This window comes from Diadema antillarum, unplaced genomic scaffold (assembly GCF_040938485.1).
Source record: "Diadema antillarum isolate AM-2024a unplaced genomic scaffold, OU_Dant_1.0 seq00000078_RagTag, whole genome shotgun sequence".
Classification (NCBI taxonomy): domain Eukaryota; kingdom Metazoa; phylum Echinodermata; class Echinoidea; order Diadematoida; family Diadematidae; genus Diadema; species Diadema antillarum.
In genome coordinates, this window is record NW_027271171.1 from 115,825 (window position 1) to 135,597 (window position 19,773).

Sequence of the window (19,773 nt, forward strand, 5' to 3'; positions counted from 1 at the left end):
GTCATGTGAAATTTGTTAGAGTCATTTGTGTGGTTTGAACTCAGACATATGACGATGTAAATAATGATAAAGATGACAACGACTACTTTGAGATATTATCAAACTCTTTTCATGTCATCGTAGCTCGCCTAACCAAAGAGGTACAAGGCGAGTCCGCCTGGTATTTCTTTGGCCTAACCAGCGTTCGTATTCTTTCTCTGCACTCACTTGACGCATACATACTACTTCAACATATTCATACTTCTGGTACTAGAGAAAAAAAAATGTTTCCTAGAAGACGATGCATGTGGAAATTCTAATTTACATTGTATTTCAGAGTCTGTTCGCTTCATTCATATATTTACGGAATCCAAACGTAAATATAACATGAAAGTTTGTGAACATGAGTCTTTGATATCGGTAGGATCACATATTTGGAATGGCAATGTCGACATGGATTTATTTATTCTTCCATGGGATCACGAGACTTATTGCATTAAGGGTACAACAGCGAGGACGTTCAGAGAAAAAGAAAAAGAGAATGCTGTGAAAACTGACCTTCCAAATTATTCCTTTAAGAGGGTACTTGATCTTACATTCAATATATAGCTCACGACAGGATCACACCGAAGATAAGAATTTAGCTGTGGGCGCCTCCCGTATTTTGAATACATCGAGGCTTTCTGACAACGTCATTGTCAGTGTGGGTAAATTATTGTGATACCTATTATCATGGCAAACAAAGGGTATTGTGGTAAGTGTTCGTAACATTTATTGCAAAGAATTCCTGATTTGCGAACGTTGAATTTCAAAAATTTTCATTAAATTATAGAGGGAATTCAGTCATCGATATGAACAGCATAAACGGAACATTAACTCTCTTTACATATTATCATTTATATAGGCCTATTTATCAGCTATACATTCATTTTGAAGCAAGATACAGAAAGAATTTCCGAGGCATCTGGTGCCCTATTTAGCTTGTTGGGAACTTTCTTAAGTCATCCAGCCCGTTCATGCTATAGTGTTCCGAATTTTGTCTCTGAATATTCATTTTTCTTTTAACTAAAAAAATGCCAATATTCCACTTAAGTGTGCACCAGTTCGTTCAATTTCAATTCTAAAAAAGCAGCCCCTTCTTGTGTGGGAGGGGGACACCCCTACCCCCTCCCCCTTCGGTATACCTCATACATAAACTTTAATACAATTGTACACTACACAGTGAGGAGGACGCATCTGCTGATCAAGAGGTGACAGATAACATGATTTAGCCATTCAAATTGTCCTTGAATATTCATTTTCCATATTCCTGGCTCTAAAATTTCATCAATATTCCATCAAAAGTGAGAGGATACCATTGACCCTTAATACTGCCCCCATGGCAGGTCCGATTTCGTGGCTAGGGGGCAGGAAAATTCATAAGTATAATCGCGATATGGGTATTTTGTTCTGTTTTCAGAATATTCATGACGAATGTTATTGTTACTTTCTGTAAGCCATTTTCAGGACAGAAAAAACACTGAAAGAAAAAAATAATTAGGCAATGTAATTCTTTTTAATAAATTTTGCAAACATCACAAAGACAGGAGACAAGAAAAACGGTATGGCACTTCAGTCTCGAGTTAGCTATCATGATGACAGCTCACTGAATTTTGTAATCAAGATAGTTAATGTCTATGTGTGCAGTGCAAATCAACAAGATCACAGAGAGGAAGAGGTTAGTGGTTAAATCTGTCAAACCAACATACCTCAACCATTTTGAACGCTCAACTGCAACTTACTTGATCTTGCCAAGTATTTTTTTTTGTTTTTTTATCAGCACTGAATAATCCATCTAGTATAATCTGAACGTAACCAATTTGTAAAGTTAGCGATAGTCCACTCAAGCGTAGATAGCACTGTGACAATGTGCCTCGGTCTGACTGTATAATAAAGGTCATGCTGACAGAATAGGAATGAGGTAGCGAAAGTACAAGCTAAGTAAATTTGAGGACAAATACTTTATAGTTTATGTGCTTATCGTTGAAGAATTAAAAACGCATGAAAAGCATGCCAAAAAAAAAATAAAAAAACGAGGGACAATCCACAAACTATCCAATGAATTACAAGTACTGAAAAATCGTCAACCACTAGATTTGTGGCCCTCGTTTGGTCTGCACGTAACTGTCTAGTGTTCAAATTCTGGTTTAGTCTCCCGCATACAAAGACCTTGACTTGGATGGGGTTCCATTATTTACATTTACATCACTGTACCATTACCATACAAAATATCTCAATAATATATAACAGACAGATCAGGGTTGTTACTATGATCTTATAATTTGAAATCATACTGGCGTTTCTTAATATTGTATATACCTATCCACACACAAAGACTTAATTTGCGCCCCGTTGCATAAAGGTTACTATTGTGGTAACTTTGCCATCCAGTGGTAACTACCATGGTATCAATACTCAACAGCCAATCAAAATCATGAAAGTTACCATTGGATGGCAAAGTTACCACAATAGTAACTTTTATGCAACTGGGCCCTGACCATGCAGAATATTCCAGAACTTATCTCTTCCCCTTTTTTTTCTAGCCTTCGGTTATTCACATCACTACTAGGATATGTATCGAGTTTTGGAGACATTTGTACTTTGTCCCGAACATATTGTGAGTTCCAAAAATACTCATTATTGGTGTGTGAAAGCAGACAATAAGCAAGCAAGGACATCACGAGCGCCATCAACGGCTGTCTCTATCACACTCCTCACTACCTGCTAGCATTCTGTGGCTGCAATTAATGCGAGATGTGATGTACCTGGTGACGCCATGTAGGGTCTTTAGCAGCAGTTAGGGTGCAAATTTGATGTTATATTCTATTCAGTCTATTTCTGAGGTTTTGGACTTGCGGGAGGGTGGCACATCTGAATGTCTAGGAGTTGATTACCCCCCCCCCCCCCGGTTGGTTGATACCTTCATACACAACTTATTTCGACATCATTGATATCAATTTCAATCTATTTTCTTATTTCTCAATGAAAAATACATCAGATGTACGAAAGTACAAAAATATATTGTATATACTGATAATCAAAAACAATGTTGAAAAATAAGGAGCAGCAAGTTTATTTGTTCATATTTCAAATAAAGAATTTCATGAGCTTTTCCTGGAAACAACTATTTTGTCTTTGAAGGTCTCGATTGTTCTCTGTTTAATTTAGCCCGGGAGTCAGCCATAGGACGTCAGAATTATTTCAAATCCAAGTGCTATTATACCATTATCCTATTTGGAGTCAACCTGAGTTTGTACCATTAGTGTAGAAAAACAGGGTATTTCGAGTTGCATGAGGTCCTATGTACGTGACCCATGAACGGCTTGACAATGACAACGACAACGAATGACAATGACAATGGATTTTATTTCTTAAAACGGCCCCTCCCGGGGCATGGAAGAAATACAATGAGTATAAAACACACAATAAAAAAGATTAAATCTTTGGCAGTCACAACACATAAATACATGTAATATAGTATCGGCAAATAGAGCACACTGTGTCAACTGACACACTTCACAGTTTTGGCACTACTAAAAATGATTCTAGTCAAACTTCGACATAATTATCTTACAAAATCTGGACAAATTCGTCAACTTTTTAATACTCCTACTATTTGCTTGATGAAAGTTAATAACGTTTAATAGGACGGCATGAGAAATGCCTCTTAATATAATGCCTTATACGTGTTTCACTGAAGAAAGGACAAACCAACAAGTAATGAAATTCATCCCCTTGAACCTGCAAATTACATAAAATACATAATTCGGGTGCTTGATCAGGTAAATATTGACAATTTGCAATAGGCAGATTGTGGTTCCCACAACGAAATTTACACAGAGTTGTTCTATCCACTACATCCACATTCTTCTGTTATTTGAAGCCACCATACCACGAAACACATTTCGTATGCAACCCTCATAGCTAGCTCAGCTCATCACACACTAGCTACACCTTCGTTGAACACTCCACTGATGGCATGAGATGACAGGTGCGGTTTCGTGAAGCTGCAATGAACAAAAGGTGACGAGGATTTCTACCCAAACCTACTGATAATCCATAACCATGGCATCGCCAATGTCGAAAGAGTCGAGATCTATGAGGTAAGAAGACTTCAACTGTACCCATTGTAGCGTTGTTATGTGTAAGAAAACTGCAACCAGTTTTTTTTTTTTTTTTTTTTTTTTCCCCACGTTGAGAACGTGCGAGTCATCTGAATTGAACGGGGTGTGAGTGAATGACGAATGTAGCGCCCTGCGCTGTGGGTTTGATGTACCAATGGATTGGTAGATCGTAAGAGGCCCGTCCATTCATTCAAGTCAGTCAGCTCGTCTCGCGATCGTGCGAAGAGCACCGGTCGTCCACATCATTATCTAACTAATGATCTAATGCACTTCGTACATTATTGTATGCCATTCGGCTACTGAATGGGCGCTCAAGCAGCCAGCCGTAGATTCTATCAAGGTCTAGCTAGACCTCTAATGACGAATGTGTGGTTTCATGTCTCAGTGTTATTACACATGAACAAATGAATGACACAAAATTTAGTAAACTTATCTAGCTTACAGTTACTGTAGGTGTCCAAAAGTAGCCTTCATCATAAGAAAATCAGATTTTCACCGAACCATGAAATGAGATCAATTATCCGTAGATTGATATGTAACAATACACGGAAACAGTGTTTAAATCAGTCCATCTTTATCTTTTCATTTTCTTGGAAAAATCTCGCATTTTAATAACTTTTTGCATACACGTAGGCCTGTCATAGCGGTGGCTTCGATTCGCCCATCATCAAGTAGAGAGCTCGCTAGCGCCGAGCCAGCGCGCGGCCGCCGCGCGGCGTCCGTGGGCAGCCGTAAATCACACAACACCTATAGCGACTCCCGTGGGAGCAACCGCGAAGCTCTCCACGGGCTGCGCGATCGGGCAGCCAATTTCACTGAAACAGGCATTGCAAGGTCCATTTTGTGTACCGTTCTTACCACATGGGCTTACTTGGGGTCGATAAATCTTCCTTTCAAAAAATCAGAAAACACTTCAATTTTGAAAAAAGTTAAGTTTCGACACTGCCATATTTTGCGCAATGTGGATTAAGTACAAAATACACTCATGTCTTTTAGTAATCATGCAATAATGGTTTCGTACCAGAGCCGTCGCCGTACAGCGTCGATAAATATTGTACGAAACCACTGACTGCGACCAGCAGCGTGCAGCCCATTGTATGCATAGCTAACTGCGACCAGCAGCCCCATACGCATAGCGTAATGGGGCTTCGCATTGTAGCGTTCAGGATCATGACAGAATTAGTATCGCGGGTAAATGTCAACTTAAAATCCAAAAATTTCTTTGATTTGAAGACTTACCAATTAAGTTGAAGTATTGAAAACAGGCTTCGAACAATGTTTGGTTCTGCCAATAGTCCCTTTCTTTTCGAATTGATGACTGAATGTGACTCGGTCAAGAGGACCTTGGGAGAGCTACATACACTGACTACTACGGCCAGCGCATGCGCACACAAACATCTTATCCGTTGATGGCTTTGAAATTTGTGCGCATGTGATGTGTTCGCATGCACTGGCTGTAGTATTCAGTGTATGTAGCTCTCCCAAGGTCCTCTCGGCCGAGTCACATTCAGTCATCAATTCGAACAGAAAGGGACTATAGGCAGAACCAAACGTTGCCCGAAGCCTGTTTTCAATACTTCACCTTAATTGGTAAGTCTTCAAATTGAAGAATTTTTGGGATTTTAAGTTAACATGTATCCTGCGATACTAAATCTGTCATGATCCTGAATGCTACAATGCGAAGCCTGATTACGCTATGCGTATGGGACTGCTGGTCGCAGTTAATTGCATGATTACTAAGACATGAGAGCACTTTGGGGCGAGTAAGTCTCACAGTGTAAATATGAAAGGTACTTTAACCTGAAACACAAACTAAGACAAGGAAATTCAAGGAAACTTTTGAGGTACCAAAACTTTTTATTATCTTTAAGTGGAACTTAAAATTTAAGATTGACTAAATATTATGGTATGCTGTGTGTGTCTTCAATGTTGCCCAACTTTCTAATGAAAATGAAGATTTTGGAGACTTTTTTCATATAGCAATTGATACTTCAAGATAAAATAAATAACAATGGAATTATTCTGTAAACATTACATAATGATAATTTAAAGTGGGTGTTGATTAGGCTAATGAAACTGAACAGGGAAACCAGCTGCATACCATAATTTTTAGTCAATCTTGAATTAAGTTTGACTTTCGTGAAACACCCCCCCCCCCCCTCTGCACTAATTTAAGATTTGTATTACTGTATCTGCATCATTTCTGCATAGCGCAAATTAACTGATGCATCAATGCTTGACCGAAAGGTCGGTCTGTATCTGGTTGTCTAGGATATGTTCCATGGAGACTGCGTCTGGCTTCACAGAATCCCCTCCTATGGAGGAGAGCCGATAAAGTAAAAAAATGATAAAAGACTCCTCTAGACATACAGATTATTTTTTGTCTACGTCAATGCATGCATCATGATCATGTGCATGCTAGATAGCGAGTCGGAGTACTGCACTGCACTGTCTGTGACTGTTTTATTTACAAGCACAGGGCCTGTGCAACGTGTCTGCTAGTGTTAACTTTAGTAATCTGGTTCAGAGCTCACTACAGACATTGGGAGATTCAGTAGAACAATTATCAGTTTTTTTGAATAAACATAATAAAGGCTCTCATGCATCAAGATGATATGGCATTAGTATTTGTACAATTTACATTTCCCCCCTGTCCCTCTAGGGTACACTGATGTCAGTTCATTGATTTTGTATGGGAGCAAACACAAGGTGATTAGTGATACTCTTCATAAGAGAGCAAATTAAAAAGGACAAACTGGATGGCCAGCTGGCTTTGAACACTTCACACATATGGCTTCCTGCCTAACTGCAACCAGCCCAAATGTGAAGCATGCTTGGACTGCAGATACGATAATGATTTGGTGTCCCCAAGTAGTTGCACATTGTGGTATTGGACATTGGCATATAATAGACATATAAGTGTACCTGCCCCCAGGTTCCAGATCCTTCAAGTGAATCAGTCGGTGATTGACCGAATTAAGAAAAATTATCCATTTGGGACAAAAAGAGACTCTTCGAGTCGTGGAGGAACCAAATTTTGCACGGCATGAGTGCCAACAATGAACTACAACGTCTGTAAGTATCGGTATTCAAGTTTAAAATGAATCAAACTTGAAAGGTGAATTTCATCTTCAATACCACCACATATGAGACAGTTCCTTAAATCTGCAGCCTGAACGCACTTCATGCTTGGGTTGGTCGCAATTACTTACTGTCATATTGGGGAAGGGGCACTACCAAATGAGCATTTGGATAATACACATTTCCTTCACGCATGGACTAATAAACTTTAAATTCTGTCAGTGGAACAATCTGGCTTCTTTTCACTTCAGTAGGTTTTTGATGACACCTGCCCAGCATTGCAGGCAGGAAGTGTAAGTTACCAGACTGAGTAAGCCTGTCACTCTGGTTTTAGGACCAAATAAATTCCAGTAAAATGATTTTTACTTGCACTGCATCTAGTATTACATTATGTACAGGTACACTGTACGTGGGCACTAGACATGCCAGATACACTATGTAGAATTTACAACAACAGTGCAGTGGACTGTGGCCTACAGCAATGAAGAAGAAGAACTAAAGAAAAAGTAGGTAATACGTAATGCCGCTAGCTGCTTACACCGTATAAGCTGGCTGTTGGACAATAGTTAGTTCAGCCGAAGCAGGTATGCTGCTACCTACCCAATAAGCCAGGCTTAGGTGATGGGTTCAATTCCCAGGCCAGTCCCATCTTCTTTCCACATGGTCTATTAGTCCATGAAAGAGGTTGTCCAGAGTACACTTGGGTAGGTGTCTTTGTTTGATGTCTTTACAGAGTAAAATGCAAAATCCTCCCTGAACCAGGGAATTAAATTCTGGCATATTGTGTTGCTTGTAATATTCAATTTCCATACTGTAAAAGTGGAAATTTTCGCACATTTCGTGCAACCAGAACCTATATAAAAATAAATGCACACAAATATTTTTGCTCGCCATATTGTTCCTGTGCGTGATGTCTCTATTCTGCGGAATTAAAAACATGCGGAACTCTCCTGAACCGGCCAAGCGCGAAAAAAGTATATGGAAATGGGTACCAAATTTTAATGATAGATTTTCATAGAGGGAAAAGGGGTATTGATATGATTTAAATCTGACAGCCCTGTGAATTTGAGTCAAATTAAAGTTAAATATCAACTTGATAGTGTATTGTCATTGATATCTATAGACTCATCATTAAAAGATGTGTCTTAGTATTAAAGTCTAGTTCCTTTCTTGACCTTTTAAAACCTGTTACTACAATGTCAATGTACATATATTCCCTAGTATACTCAGACATGTGCACAGCTGTATTTTAGAAGTGTGTCAAAGCAAAATCAGCTTGTCCTTAGAGGGGTAAAAATGTTGCATGAGCACTCCATGGCCCCATTTCGTAAAAGATGTTAGGATGACAACTCTTGCTGGAATGAAAACTTTCCACAGCAAACAGCCAATCAGGAAGCTGTATTCTTGTCATTACCATGACAATAGTCATTCCAGCAAAGAGTTGTCATCAAATAAACTCTTTATGAAATGGGGCCCATGTCTCCATGAATCATGGTGAGGACAAACATACTTTTAGGCTTGTGACTGTAATGTCTACAGACACAGAGTATCCACTTTGCCAAGCTCAAGCACCTACAAATGTACGGTGGAAAAAACACTTTGATAGGGCCATTTTAATATCTTGAATGAAAAATACAAAATACAGAACTTGGTACTACACGTACACTATAACCATGAATAGGCCTTTATTGAAACAGTGCTCTACACTTGTACAGAGTATGTATATTGTATCATTTACCATGGCTGCTGACAGATCTAGGGAGAGGATTAGCATTTTTCATGAATATTGATCACAGACAATGGTGACAATCAACAGCTGTGCTAGTCTTGTGATATCAGACCCTTTGTAGTTTCATCTTTTTCTATATACAAATAGTGAAGGGATAGGCATATTGTATGTTTAACCCATTGAGGACGGACTGATTTTACTACACCATGCATTTCCCGTTATAGACATTTGCCCAAGTATCTCGGGACTCATCCTCAACGGGTTTAAATGTGTAGCTCTGTACAATTATGCACATACATGGTACAGTACATTTGTTAGGAATTCAAAATCATTTTGTTTTATTCTAGTCTGCAATGTATGTGACTTTGATATTTCACCTCCAGCATCGATCCTAAATGTTTGATCGATACTGATTTCAAAATAATGATAACCTTCTGTATTTCAGAGGATGTTTATGTACATATTGTATTCATTATCCTGACTGTATGGAAAAAGTCTTGAATTACATGGTACACTTGTACAAGGTTCACCCATTTTTCTGGAGTGTCACTTTTACGAGGAGAAACACTGTCTTGTAATGACAATGTAGGGTGTCATTTCTCTGGGATTTTTGTCAGATCAATGGTAGCAAGAACTAGAAATTTTTGAGTCATGAAAATATGTTATGCAATACAGTCCATACTGATTCAAATGTAACTAATGTGATGTAAGTCCATTTACTTCTACGAGTGTGGAAGAAACTGAGAAAATGTTACAGTGTGATGGAGCAAGTGGTATGATACAAGTACAACTTGTCCTGTACTTCTAGTGCAGAAGAAACTGAGAAAATGTTATAATGTGATGGAGCAAGTATGTACATGTAAAAAACACATTGTGCATACATGTACTTCTTGGTTGGAGACCAACTAAATGATGACATTGTTTCAAGAACACAGGTTTGAACAGGTTGCATGTCATGTCTGTTGGTGTGATCAGCAGCTGGTGAGGTGAGGAGGTCTAGATTTCAAGTCTGTCAGGGGTTATTGATTATGTAACGAGGTAGTGTTGACAGCTACATTGTACAGTGTACATGTGTATTAGGTAGCCATACCCTTGCATACATTATTACAATGCTAGTGTTACTCAAGTGGATGTGGAATATAATTTATTGTGTAAACTTGTATGTTTGTGTGTGTGTGTGTGCTGTTCATTCAGATGTATATTACTTCAATTGACTTCATGTAATGAGACTTTAGTGATAAAGAGTTCTACAGCACCAGTACAATTGTATGTTTTTGTTTCTGATATCCTGTGCATTATTAGCAGACAGTGTACCACTGCTATTGTAACTTAGATTTGCCCATATAGTGAGATTCTGTGCCTCTGAATGTACAGTATATACACAATAGCTATACATTTTATATGTTTTTGAATACAGCCTGTAGGTAAGTGTAGGTACACTTTGGTACCAAGTACTACTGTATGTAAATGAAAGTGTAAGGAATGTGGGTTAAGACAATGGGTCCAAGTAATCACTTGCAAGCAATGCAGTATACCATCACTTTAATAAAGAGTACACTTAATGAATGTTGTGTCTAGTTTTCAGCCGATCAATGCTGGCATTTCCTTTGCCTCAACAGCCGAGTAATTTTTCAGTATTTCGATCTATTTGAGTGCAATGTGTAAATAGTTGCTGGACTCAGTGGGTGCACATTCAAGTTTGTTCACCCGTGTGACAAGTGAGCATGTGGGTGTGTAGTGCCTGGAAGCATTAAGATTTTGTGTGTTAAATGCATGATACATACTGTACATCAAACAGTATCCTGAATGCTTGTTGCTTCATTATCTACACTTGTAGATTTTGTCAAATGAAATGGTTTACTCCTCTGCCTGTTACACATACAAGTTACTTGTAGAGTCTGGTCTTCTGTAGGGTCCAGTTTAGCTTTAAATGCCCCCTTCTCTTTGCGCAGAATGAATGAAGCGGATCTTTACATGCATGAGTTGTGACTCTCTCATACACGGGATGTCCATTTTATGTACTATCCGAGGGAAGGTGACTTGCACAAAAAGTCAAAAGTGCATGTAAGGTATGCCAGCACAGCATCCTACTGCCCCACTTCAAATGTTTAACCCATGCAATCAGTGGAGTACTTGAACAATCCGGGATTGGGGAGGAAATAACCCTTCTGGCAGGGAAATTAAATTCTCAGATTATCAGAGGATTTTAGTTATCATTTTTATATTTTAAGAGACAATGGAAACATTGAAGTGCAAGTATACTGTACATTGTACATCTTGATAAAGTGTTTTGTGGTTCTGAAAAAGCAAAAACAACAAAAACGAAAACAAAAAGGAAACCACGCCTTTGATTTACCTCCACATGAAGAAGACATCTCAGTCATATCATTTTATTGTAAGACCTACATTTTGTAATTTTGAAGGATTCACGGCCGAAGGATTCATTTTTCAAAGCAAATATAATTGTCCCTGCCAATCAATATGCAGGCGCAACTGAATTATCAAAACTCTAGAAGGCCATGTGCAAATACAATGTGCGATGTATGACCTTCACTCACGCCTCCCTTCCCCTCCAGCAAACAATGTGCATGTACTGTACTGTATGTATGCTGCTTTATCCTGGGTAAAGAGTTCACCTGTGGCTAAATACCATATAACCTGTATAAGCAGTATTAATACATGTACATTGTATGATCATAACACAGACATTCCTGTATTACCTGGCCAAAATGGATGCACGCAGTGATGACATTAGTTTGAACTTTGCATTATGTTTACAGGCTCAACGTCTCACCACTTAAGCTGGTATCTCACTGAGCCGCGAACGTTTGCGAACGTAGCGAATTTGAGATTCGCCAACTTTTCTGACGAATGTTTGCGAAAAATCAAAGTTCGCTTCTGCCATTAGCGACAGTTAGCGATGTTTAGCGACAATTAGCAACACTTTAGCGAACGTTTGCGAAAGTGTTTGCGAACACAGGTGGCGACTATTAGCGAATGTTAGGCCAAGTAAAAAAAGATAGTAGTTTCTCGTCCGGGTTTTTTGAGCAGGGCGATGAGGGAGGTCCTTACTATTTGATATCTTACTATTTTTTCGAGGATTGTCAAAATGAAAGTAATATGTGTTTCTCGTCCGGTAATTCTGAGAAAGGTAACGAGAGAGGGCTTTACTATTTCTATATCCAATTTATGAAATGAAATATCACTCTGGTAGCTGTGTTATGAGAGACCAGGTCTCAAGCGTATGTCTTGCCTGCACTCTGTGCATTTTCAAACAAATAGATTATGTACCATACTTGAAATGAAACTTCATGCATGCAGAAATACATTTGCTTTTTCTTTCCACTACAGATGTCAAGGGAAAATGACCATCTTAATACTGGTATTTAGTGTTGTAATGGCATTTCTGATACCAGTGTACTTGCAGTTCTGATGTATTGTGCTATTAAATGAAACAGGTATAAAACATGTCTTTCAGCAAAGAATGTACGACTGAAATAAATTCCATGATATTCAAAACACTGCTTTATTCATCATTGGTGTTTGTGACTTTTTGTGTCCACACAGCTGGTATGTATCTGCATTTCTTCACAGTACAATAAAGTTGTAGCACATGCAACTGGAAACTGGCTTGTACAATTGCAGATGGATGTCAAAATGATACTGATATGGCATTATAGCATTAAACATTTAAAGATGTTTCTTAATGTTCCAAAAAGACATTTGATAATCACTCATCATTTGGATGATGAATGATTGTATACCACACTACAGATGATACGACTCATGGCCGTGTCCGTGAATTTACATCGTAAAGAAAAGTATCCCGCAGAAATACGAGACAAACCAGAATCCGTGGAAAAGTTATTTATTTTGCAGATACAATTGTACACCCATTTGATAATTCTACATTTGCTGGAAAAGTGCAGTCATTTTACTTGGGTACCTAAGGGGGGGTCACCGTGCATCCCCCCCAGGACTCCTCGAAACTTACATTTTGGGCAAGTCCAAGATAAGGTCCCCTCAGAAGGCAAAATTTCATCTTTGCTCAATATTGACATGTTTGGTATCATTTTGAAGCTTATGAGTTGAAGTTTTGATTTCCGTGAAGGAAAAAATGATATTATGTAAATTTATGCAAATTTCAAGGGCTTCATTTGCATAAATGTGAAACACAGCGTTACGTATGGGACATTTATAAAAATTCATATTAATTCAAAGGAAAGCAAATGATATTTGATTAATATGTGGACATAAGAAGTTCATCACATAGTTTAACTTGGTATGAAAATTTAGGGATTATGCAAATGATTATGCAAATTAGCTCGTGTCCTATCATGAGATGTCCCATACGTAACAAAATGAGGTCATTTTTTTAGGTTTTTTCTGAAATTGCTAAGGTTATTTTAATGCCCTTTTGGAAAGTTCTAATTTATTGTTTAGAGAAATTAAATACCAGAGAAAAAAGAAAAAAAAAGTAAAAGAAACATTTTTTATTAGGCATTGAAATAATGTTACGTATGGGACAAATGTGTTACGTATGGGACATTCTCATACATATTGCATGTGAATGCATGTAGCTAGTAGCTGGGAAGGTCTCTCAGTACACAAATGGTCAATCATCCTGAAGAAAGCATCCCAACATTGCAGCTACTTTTTGAGTTATAGACACTTGAAACAATACATGAACTTGACTGAACAATTTTCAGAAAGGGGGAGGGGAAAATGGCAAAATACACAATGAAAAATCAGCATATAAGGGATGGTATAGTTTTTTGTAGAAATGAGGATTCAGTTTTCAACATTTAATGAGATGATTGGAAACCAATTATATGAATTACTTAAGAGCATACAATCTTAAGACTAGAGGAATTCAAAGTTTATGTGATGGAGTTCCAATTTGAAATGGTTGTGATATATATATAAAAATAAAGTAAAATGATTTTTTATTTATTGCAAGTGATACACAAATTGTCCTTATTCAGTTTTCAATAGTAGCCACGACAAAATTCATGGGTATACATACTGAGGTGTGACTCGAATCAATGACCTGACTGCTAGACAGACATCACATATCTACTCGATCACTGGGGTTCCACGCAGCAGGTATTGCTTATTTATTAAACTTGATATTTCTTGTGTCAAGTTGTTTTTTATTGAAACTGAATGGCAAACTGCCCTTCATCAATGGAAGTTAACACTTAACTATTCAATTTTTCAGTAGTAACTATCCTGATGAAAATAGGGCATACAGTACATACTAAGGTTGGTCATAAAAAATATAGAATATGATCAAATGTGATTATGATGGCAAATATCTGGGGAATATTGTTTCCTTGTCAATCTAGATCAGTATTTGAGTAATTTCAACTGATTCCATCTCAATAATTATGCAAAAATTTGTTTATGGGTATTTTGCAAAATTATTTTGCAAAATACCCATAAACATGGTTCTCCACACACTAAACGAATGGGGGACAAAGGGCATGCATACCCAAGTTGGTCATAAATATATAAAAATATGATTGAATATGATTATGATGGTGAATATTTGGGGAATATTGTTTCCTTGACAATCTGGATCAGTATTTGAGTAGTTTCAACTGATTTTACTTCAATAATTATGCAAAATACCCATAAACATGGTTCTTTACACACTAAATGAATGGGGGACAAACTGTCCCATACATAACTGTCCCATACGTAATGCGTCATGTCTGTCTTTAATTAGAACCTGTAATTAGAGCTTTTTGCCTAATTACATGAAACTTACCTGTGATAATCTTGAGTGTTGTGACTTTCATCACAGTGAGTTACAAGTTGTAGAATGATATACTTTCAGAGAGTTTTGAGGTTGAAAAAAATGTTCAAAAAAACAAAATTTTTCTGGTCCCATACGTAACGGCACATATTTTCTCTTCTAGAATATAATTGTCAAGGTCATTTTTCTAAATTTTTTACATGATTATACTTCTCCTAGATATCAATCACCATGATGAAGTTCAATATGATCAAAGGCCATTAACACTATTTTTCAGGTCATAAAAGTCTCTGAATGTCCCATACGTAACATGCGCGTTATCTTGGACTTGCCCTTTTCAGGATCCTCATGACATACCAAAACATAATCAAGATGTTAACAGGAACGAAAAGTGGCTGTTCTAGGTGAAATTTAATGTATTCTATTGTTTTTCATGATTTCTTATGTATTTCTTTGTTTTTCAACTTTTTCAACTTTTGTTTTTTCTTTGTTTTTCTATTGGAAATTGTCACTGACCACTTTTCTACCATAATTAGCACAAAACTAATCAATGAAAGTGATTAATTGTAAAAATAATCAGGTTTTCATGACCTTCATGACAGAGCACCTGTTTTCCATAGGAAATGTACACAAAATCACAAAATTGTGCCCGTTTTGGGGGGACATCCCCTTACAATAACGGGCGTGACTTCACAAAAGTATACGCGGATGTTGCAAATTTGGTCTCGAAAGTTGCGTGAGACTTGAACAAAACAAAGTCAAGTAAGTTTTGAGGAGTCCTGGGGGGGGTGCACGGTGACCCCCCCCCCCCCCCCCCCCCCCCCCCTTGGGTACCCTACTATGTAGGCCCTACATGTAAGCACATACAGTCAAACTCGGATACCTCGAATTCGTCGGGACTGAAGAAAATGGTTCGAGGTACGCGAATTTCGAGGTACGCGTACGTCGAATTTTCTTCGACTTATCCGAAGTTTATCGTTGTTCAACATGGTATCTGTTGTAGTGCCTACTGATTGTTTGCATGCTTGTCAATTGGAATTGAATCGACTTTTATATGAATGAATTGAATGAAAATCGGAATTGAAATTAAAATTTCAGAAATAAAGATTTTGGTGGCCCGATCGCGCCACCGAAAAAATTCGGATGTTTGCCTTTACTAACTTTTGAAAATGAATAGCGGTAACAATCGGCTACGTAAGATGCTAAAATAAATGTCAGATGTTTGTTTTTAATTTTGGAAATGAATAACGGTAATATTCGACTCTGTATGATACTAAAATAAATGTCGGATGTTTGCTAATACTTTTGGAAATGAATAACGATAAGACTCAGCTCTGATGGTGCTAAAACTAATGTCAGATATTTGATTTTGCGTTCGAAAATGAACAAGGATAACATTCGGCTCCGGAAGACGCTGGAATAAATGTCTAATATTTGCTTAGACGTTCGGAAACTAATATTCAACTCCGTACGATGGTTTGATAAATGTCGGGTGTTTCCTTATACTTTCGAAAGGAAATAGCAGTAACATTCGGCTCCGGAAGATGCTAAAATAACTTTCTGATGTTTGCTTTTAAATTTCGAAATGAATAAAAGTAACATTCAACTGCGTTCAATGGTAAAATTAATGTTTGATGTTTGCTTTGACGTTCGTAAATGAGTAACAATAATATTCAACTTCTAACGATGATAAAATAAATGCTGGATGTTTGTTTTTACATTTGAAAGTAAATTGCAATAACATTTAGCTCCGGAAGATGCTAAAATAAATGTCGAATGTTTGCTTTGATGTTCTGAAATGAATAACAATACAGTGTAATATCAAACTCCGTTATACGATGATGAAATAAATGCCGTATGTTTGCTTTCACGTTAGGAAGTAAATGGTAATAACATTCAGCTCCGGAAGTTATTAAAATACATGTCGAATGATTGCTTTTACGTTTGGCATGTTTGGAAGTGAATGACGGTAACATTCTGCCCCATACGATGTTAAAAAAATATTGGATATTTGCTATTACATTTTGAAATGAATAACGGTAATTAAGCTATGTTTGATGGTAAAAATAAATGTCTTATGTTTGCCTTGACGTTCGAAAATGAAAAACAGTAACATTCGGCTCCGTACAATGATAAAATAATTGTCAGATGATTCATTTCACTTTCGGAAGTGGACAGCAGTACCTTCAGCTCCGGATACGATAATGAAATAAATGTCGGATGTTTGAAATGAATAACCGTAATATTCTGCTCGGGACGATGCAAAAATAAATAACCGATTGTTGCTTTTACATTGGGAAATGATTAACGGTATTAATCCACTCAGTTAGATGCTAAAACAAATAGCGTATGTTTGCTTTCACGTTTGGAAATGGATAAGGATATAAAAAAGAATTCAGCTCCGCCAAGATGCTAAAATGAATGTCGGTTGTTTGCTTTTACATTTAAAAATAATTAACGGTTATATTCGGCTCCGTAAGGTGCTAACATACTAATATATGTTGGATGATTGCTTTTGCAGTAAGAAATGAATAACGGTAACTTTCGGATGCTAACAAATGTCAGCAAATCCTCCCACTTTCTCATTTCAAACGTAAGTTTTAACCTCCTAGTATAAGCATCAACTTTTATAATAATCTCTACGGCTATGCAAAATTTGCTAAATCTTAAAACACAGAATACGATGATTGAATATTCTATTCACTTCTTTAAGACATGGGCATCTGCATCACTTCAATAATGCTTAATATTAATTTTTCTATATTTAGTAGGACTAATTTAGTTTTTCTAATGTTTTTCCCGTTTTGGGTTTTTTTTTTTTGCGTCAGCAGATTTTACTTTTGACCACCAAAAAATAAAAATCAATGACACTGGTGACCCGATGAAGTCAGTGTGGAGCCCTGTCTATTCCATTCTTTATTATGCTCGGCCTATACTTCCAGATCATTATACGACACTACATGTATTTTCATAATCGCATTGCTGGAAAAACAAAAATCCAGTGCTTGCGTTCTCGGGGAAGAATAAATGAAATAAACTTCGTGAAAGGCCGAAAATAAAAGTTAAAATATAGGCACTACGCAGGAGATTGATGTTAGAACAGTGGACCGTGATTAACGTCCAAGATATAACTGTCAACACCTAAGCAGGTGCGCCACGACGGTTAAGAAATCTACGCGCACGGTATGACGACTCGGTATCACCCACGATCAAAAATCAGAACACAGTGGTTAAAGAAAAGAGCGTAGTGTTAACGTAAGTACTCCATTGGCACGGGTGCTATGTGCATATCGTGTACGTGTGTAGTGGGTAGGTGTTGGGGTTTTTTCTTGTCATCTGTGTAGGCCTACCGGGTATTTCTTTGGGCGCGCGATTGTTAAGAATATTTACAGTCAAGTGTGAAAAGATTTGTGACATGTCTCCGCTGTCCACGCGCGCTTAATCGGAGATTCTGATTGACGTTGCAATTCGATTCGAGCTACATGCTGGGAAAAACAATAAGTTAATTAAGATCAGGACAGTAGATTTCACTTCGAGGTAACCGAACTTCGAGTTATTTTCTTCGAGCTACGCGAATTTTAATACACGGAAACTCCATGGGAACAATCGGGACTTTCATTTTGCACCCGAGGTAAGTGAAATTCGGCTTATCCGACGTCGAGGTATCCGAGGTTGACTGTATATATTACATACATACGTGTACATAAGGACGGAGGGGGGGGGGGGATCCACCCCCACCCCCCCCCCTGCACGACACTGCACACACATGCACATAGTCACAATGACATGAAAATGTATACAAACTCGATACAATCCTCACAAGCATTTTTACAGTACAATTCATCCGCTTGAAATATGAGAAACGGGGAAAAATACGAACAATGCGCGAAATATGCGTGGAATATCAGCGATTGATTGCAAAAATGTTGCCGCTATCGCGTTCACGACGTACCGAGTGCGCTGTACATCACAGCTAGCCCAGGCCCGCCCGGGCGCCCGCGCCCATCCAACTGGTACAGTTCGACTGCTTTGTGGGTCATTCCTTCTTGCCGAGCTCGCAGTGTGAAATGCATGCGTTATTACATACGCACTAAGCTACAGCTGTACTACAGCTAAGTAGAGGACGCAAGGCGTAATTAGAAATGAGACATCACGATTGGTAGGTAGGTGAATTGTCGATTTCTTTTTTTCGGCGGCCGAAAAAATAGTAAATATAAAAAAAGTTGATGCGGCAACTGAAAATCGATGCGGGCGGGGAGCGGGCTGGGATGAGAATTATGAATTTCTTGGTATTTTCAGCGCCATTTTGAAAATAGTAAATAGTAAAAAAATCGATGCGGCGGCCAAAATCGATGCGCGCGAGGACGAGAAACTGGTTTCTTTTTTTACTTGGCCTTAGCAAATGTTAGCGACAATTTTGCAAATGTTAGCGACAATTTTGCAAATGTTAGCGACAGTTTTGCAAATATTAGCAACTGTTTGCAAATCCTTTGCGACAATTTTGCGAATGTTCTTGGACCTAGAAAAGTACCAGGCGATTGTGTATAGTAAGACCCATAAAACGACATAAAACCTTCCACTGAATTCAGATCTCTTGTCACAACCGTTCAAGATGGATTTCCAGGATATGGAAATAAATTTCTGCCAAGAAGGGGCTCAAGGTGTTGCTATCCTTGAAGAGCTGCTTTGTCAGGCTGCTGCTACATCTATTCTCTCTAAAAAAGAAAGAGTGAAAATGTTCACTCTTGAAGAAGTGAATAACAGAAAAGAGTGAGTTTCAAGTGAAATTAGAGTGATTTTGGACTGAAAATGTTCATTTTCACTCATTTTGGAGTGACTTCAGGGATCACTCCAAGATTTTCGAGTGATCCCTGAGGTCACTCCAAAATGAGTGAAAATAAATATTTTCACTCAAAATTCACCCCAATTTCACTCAAAACTCACTCTTTTCTGTAATTCACTTCTTCAAGAGTGAACATTTTCACTCTTTCTTTTTTTAAGAGTTGTGCAGCATAAGAGAAATAAAATAAAGAAAAACAAGAAAGGAAGAAGAAAAGAAA

General features: G+C 37.8%; 1 protein-coding gene across 1 annotated transcript in view; it reads left to right on the forward strand.

The window, feature by feature from the left end:
* The first annotated feature begins 3,984 nt into the window (after window positions 1-3,984).
* Window positions 3,985-19,773, forward strand: part of LOC139726066 (dnaJ homolog subfamily C member 5-like) — a 34,427-nt gene continuing 18,638 nt past the window's right edge. Inside the window, exon 1 of the mRNA XM_071637148.1 lies at window positions 3,985-4,121. Within this exon, the coding sequence (XP_071493249.1) occupies window positions 4,084-4,121 (38 nt within the window). The 5' untranslated portion in view covers window positions 3,985-4,083. The remainder of the gene's footprint in view (window positions 4,122-19,773) is intronic.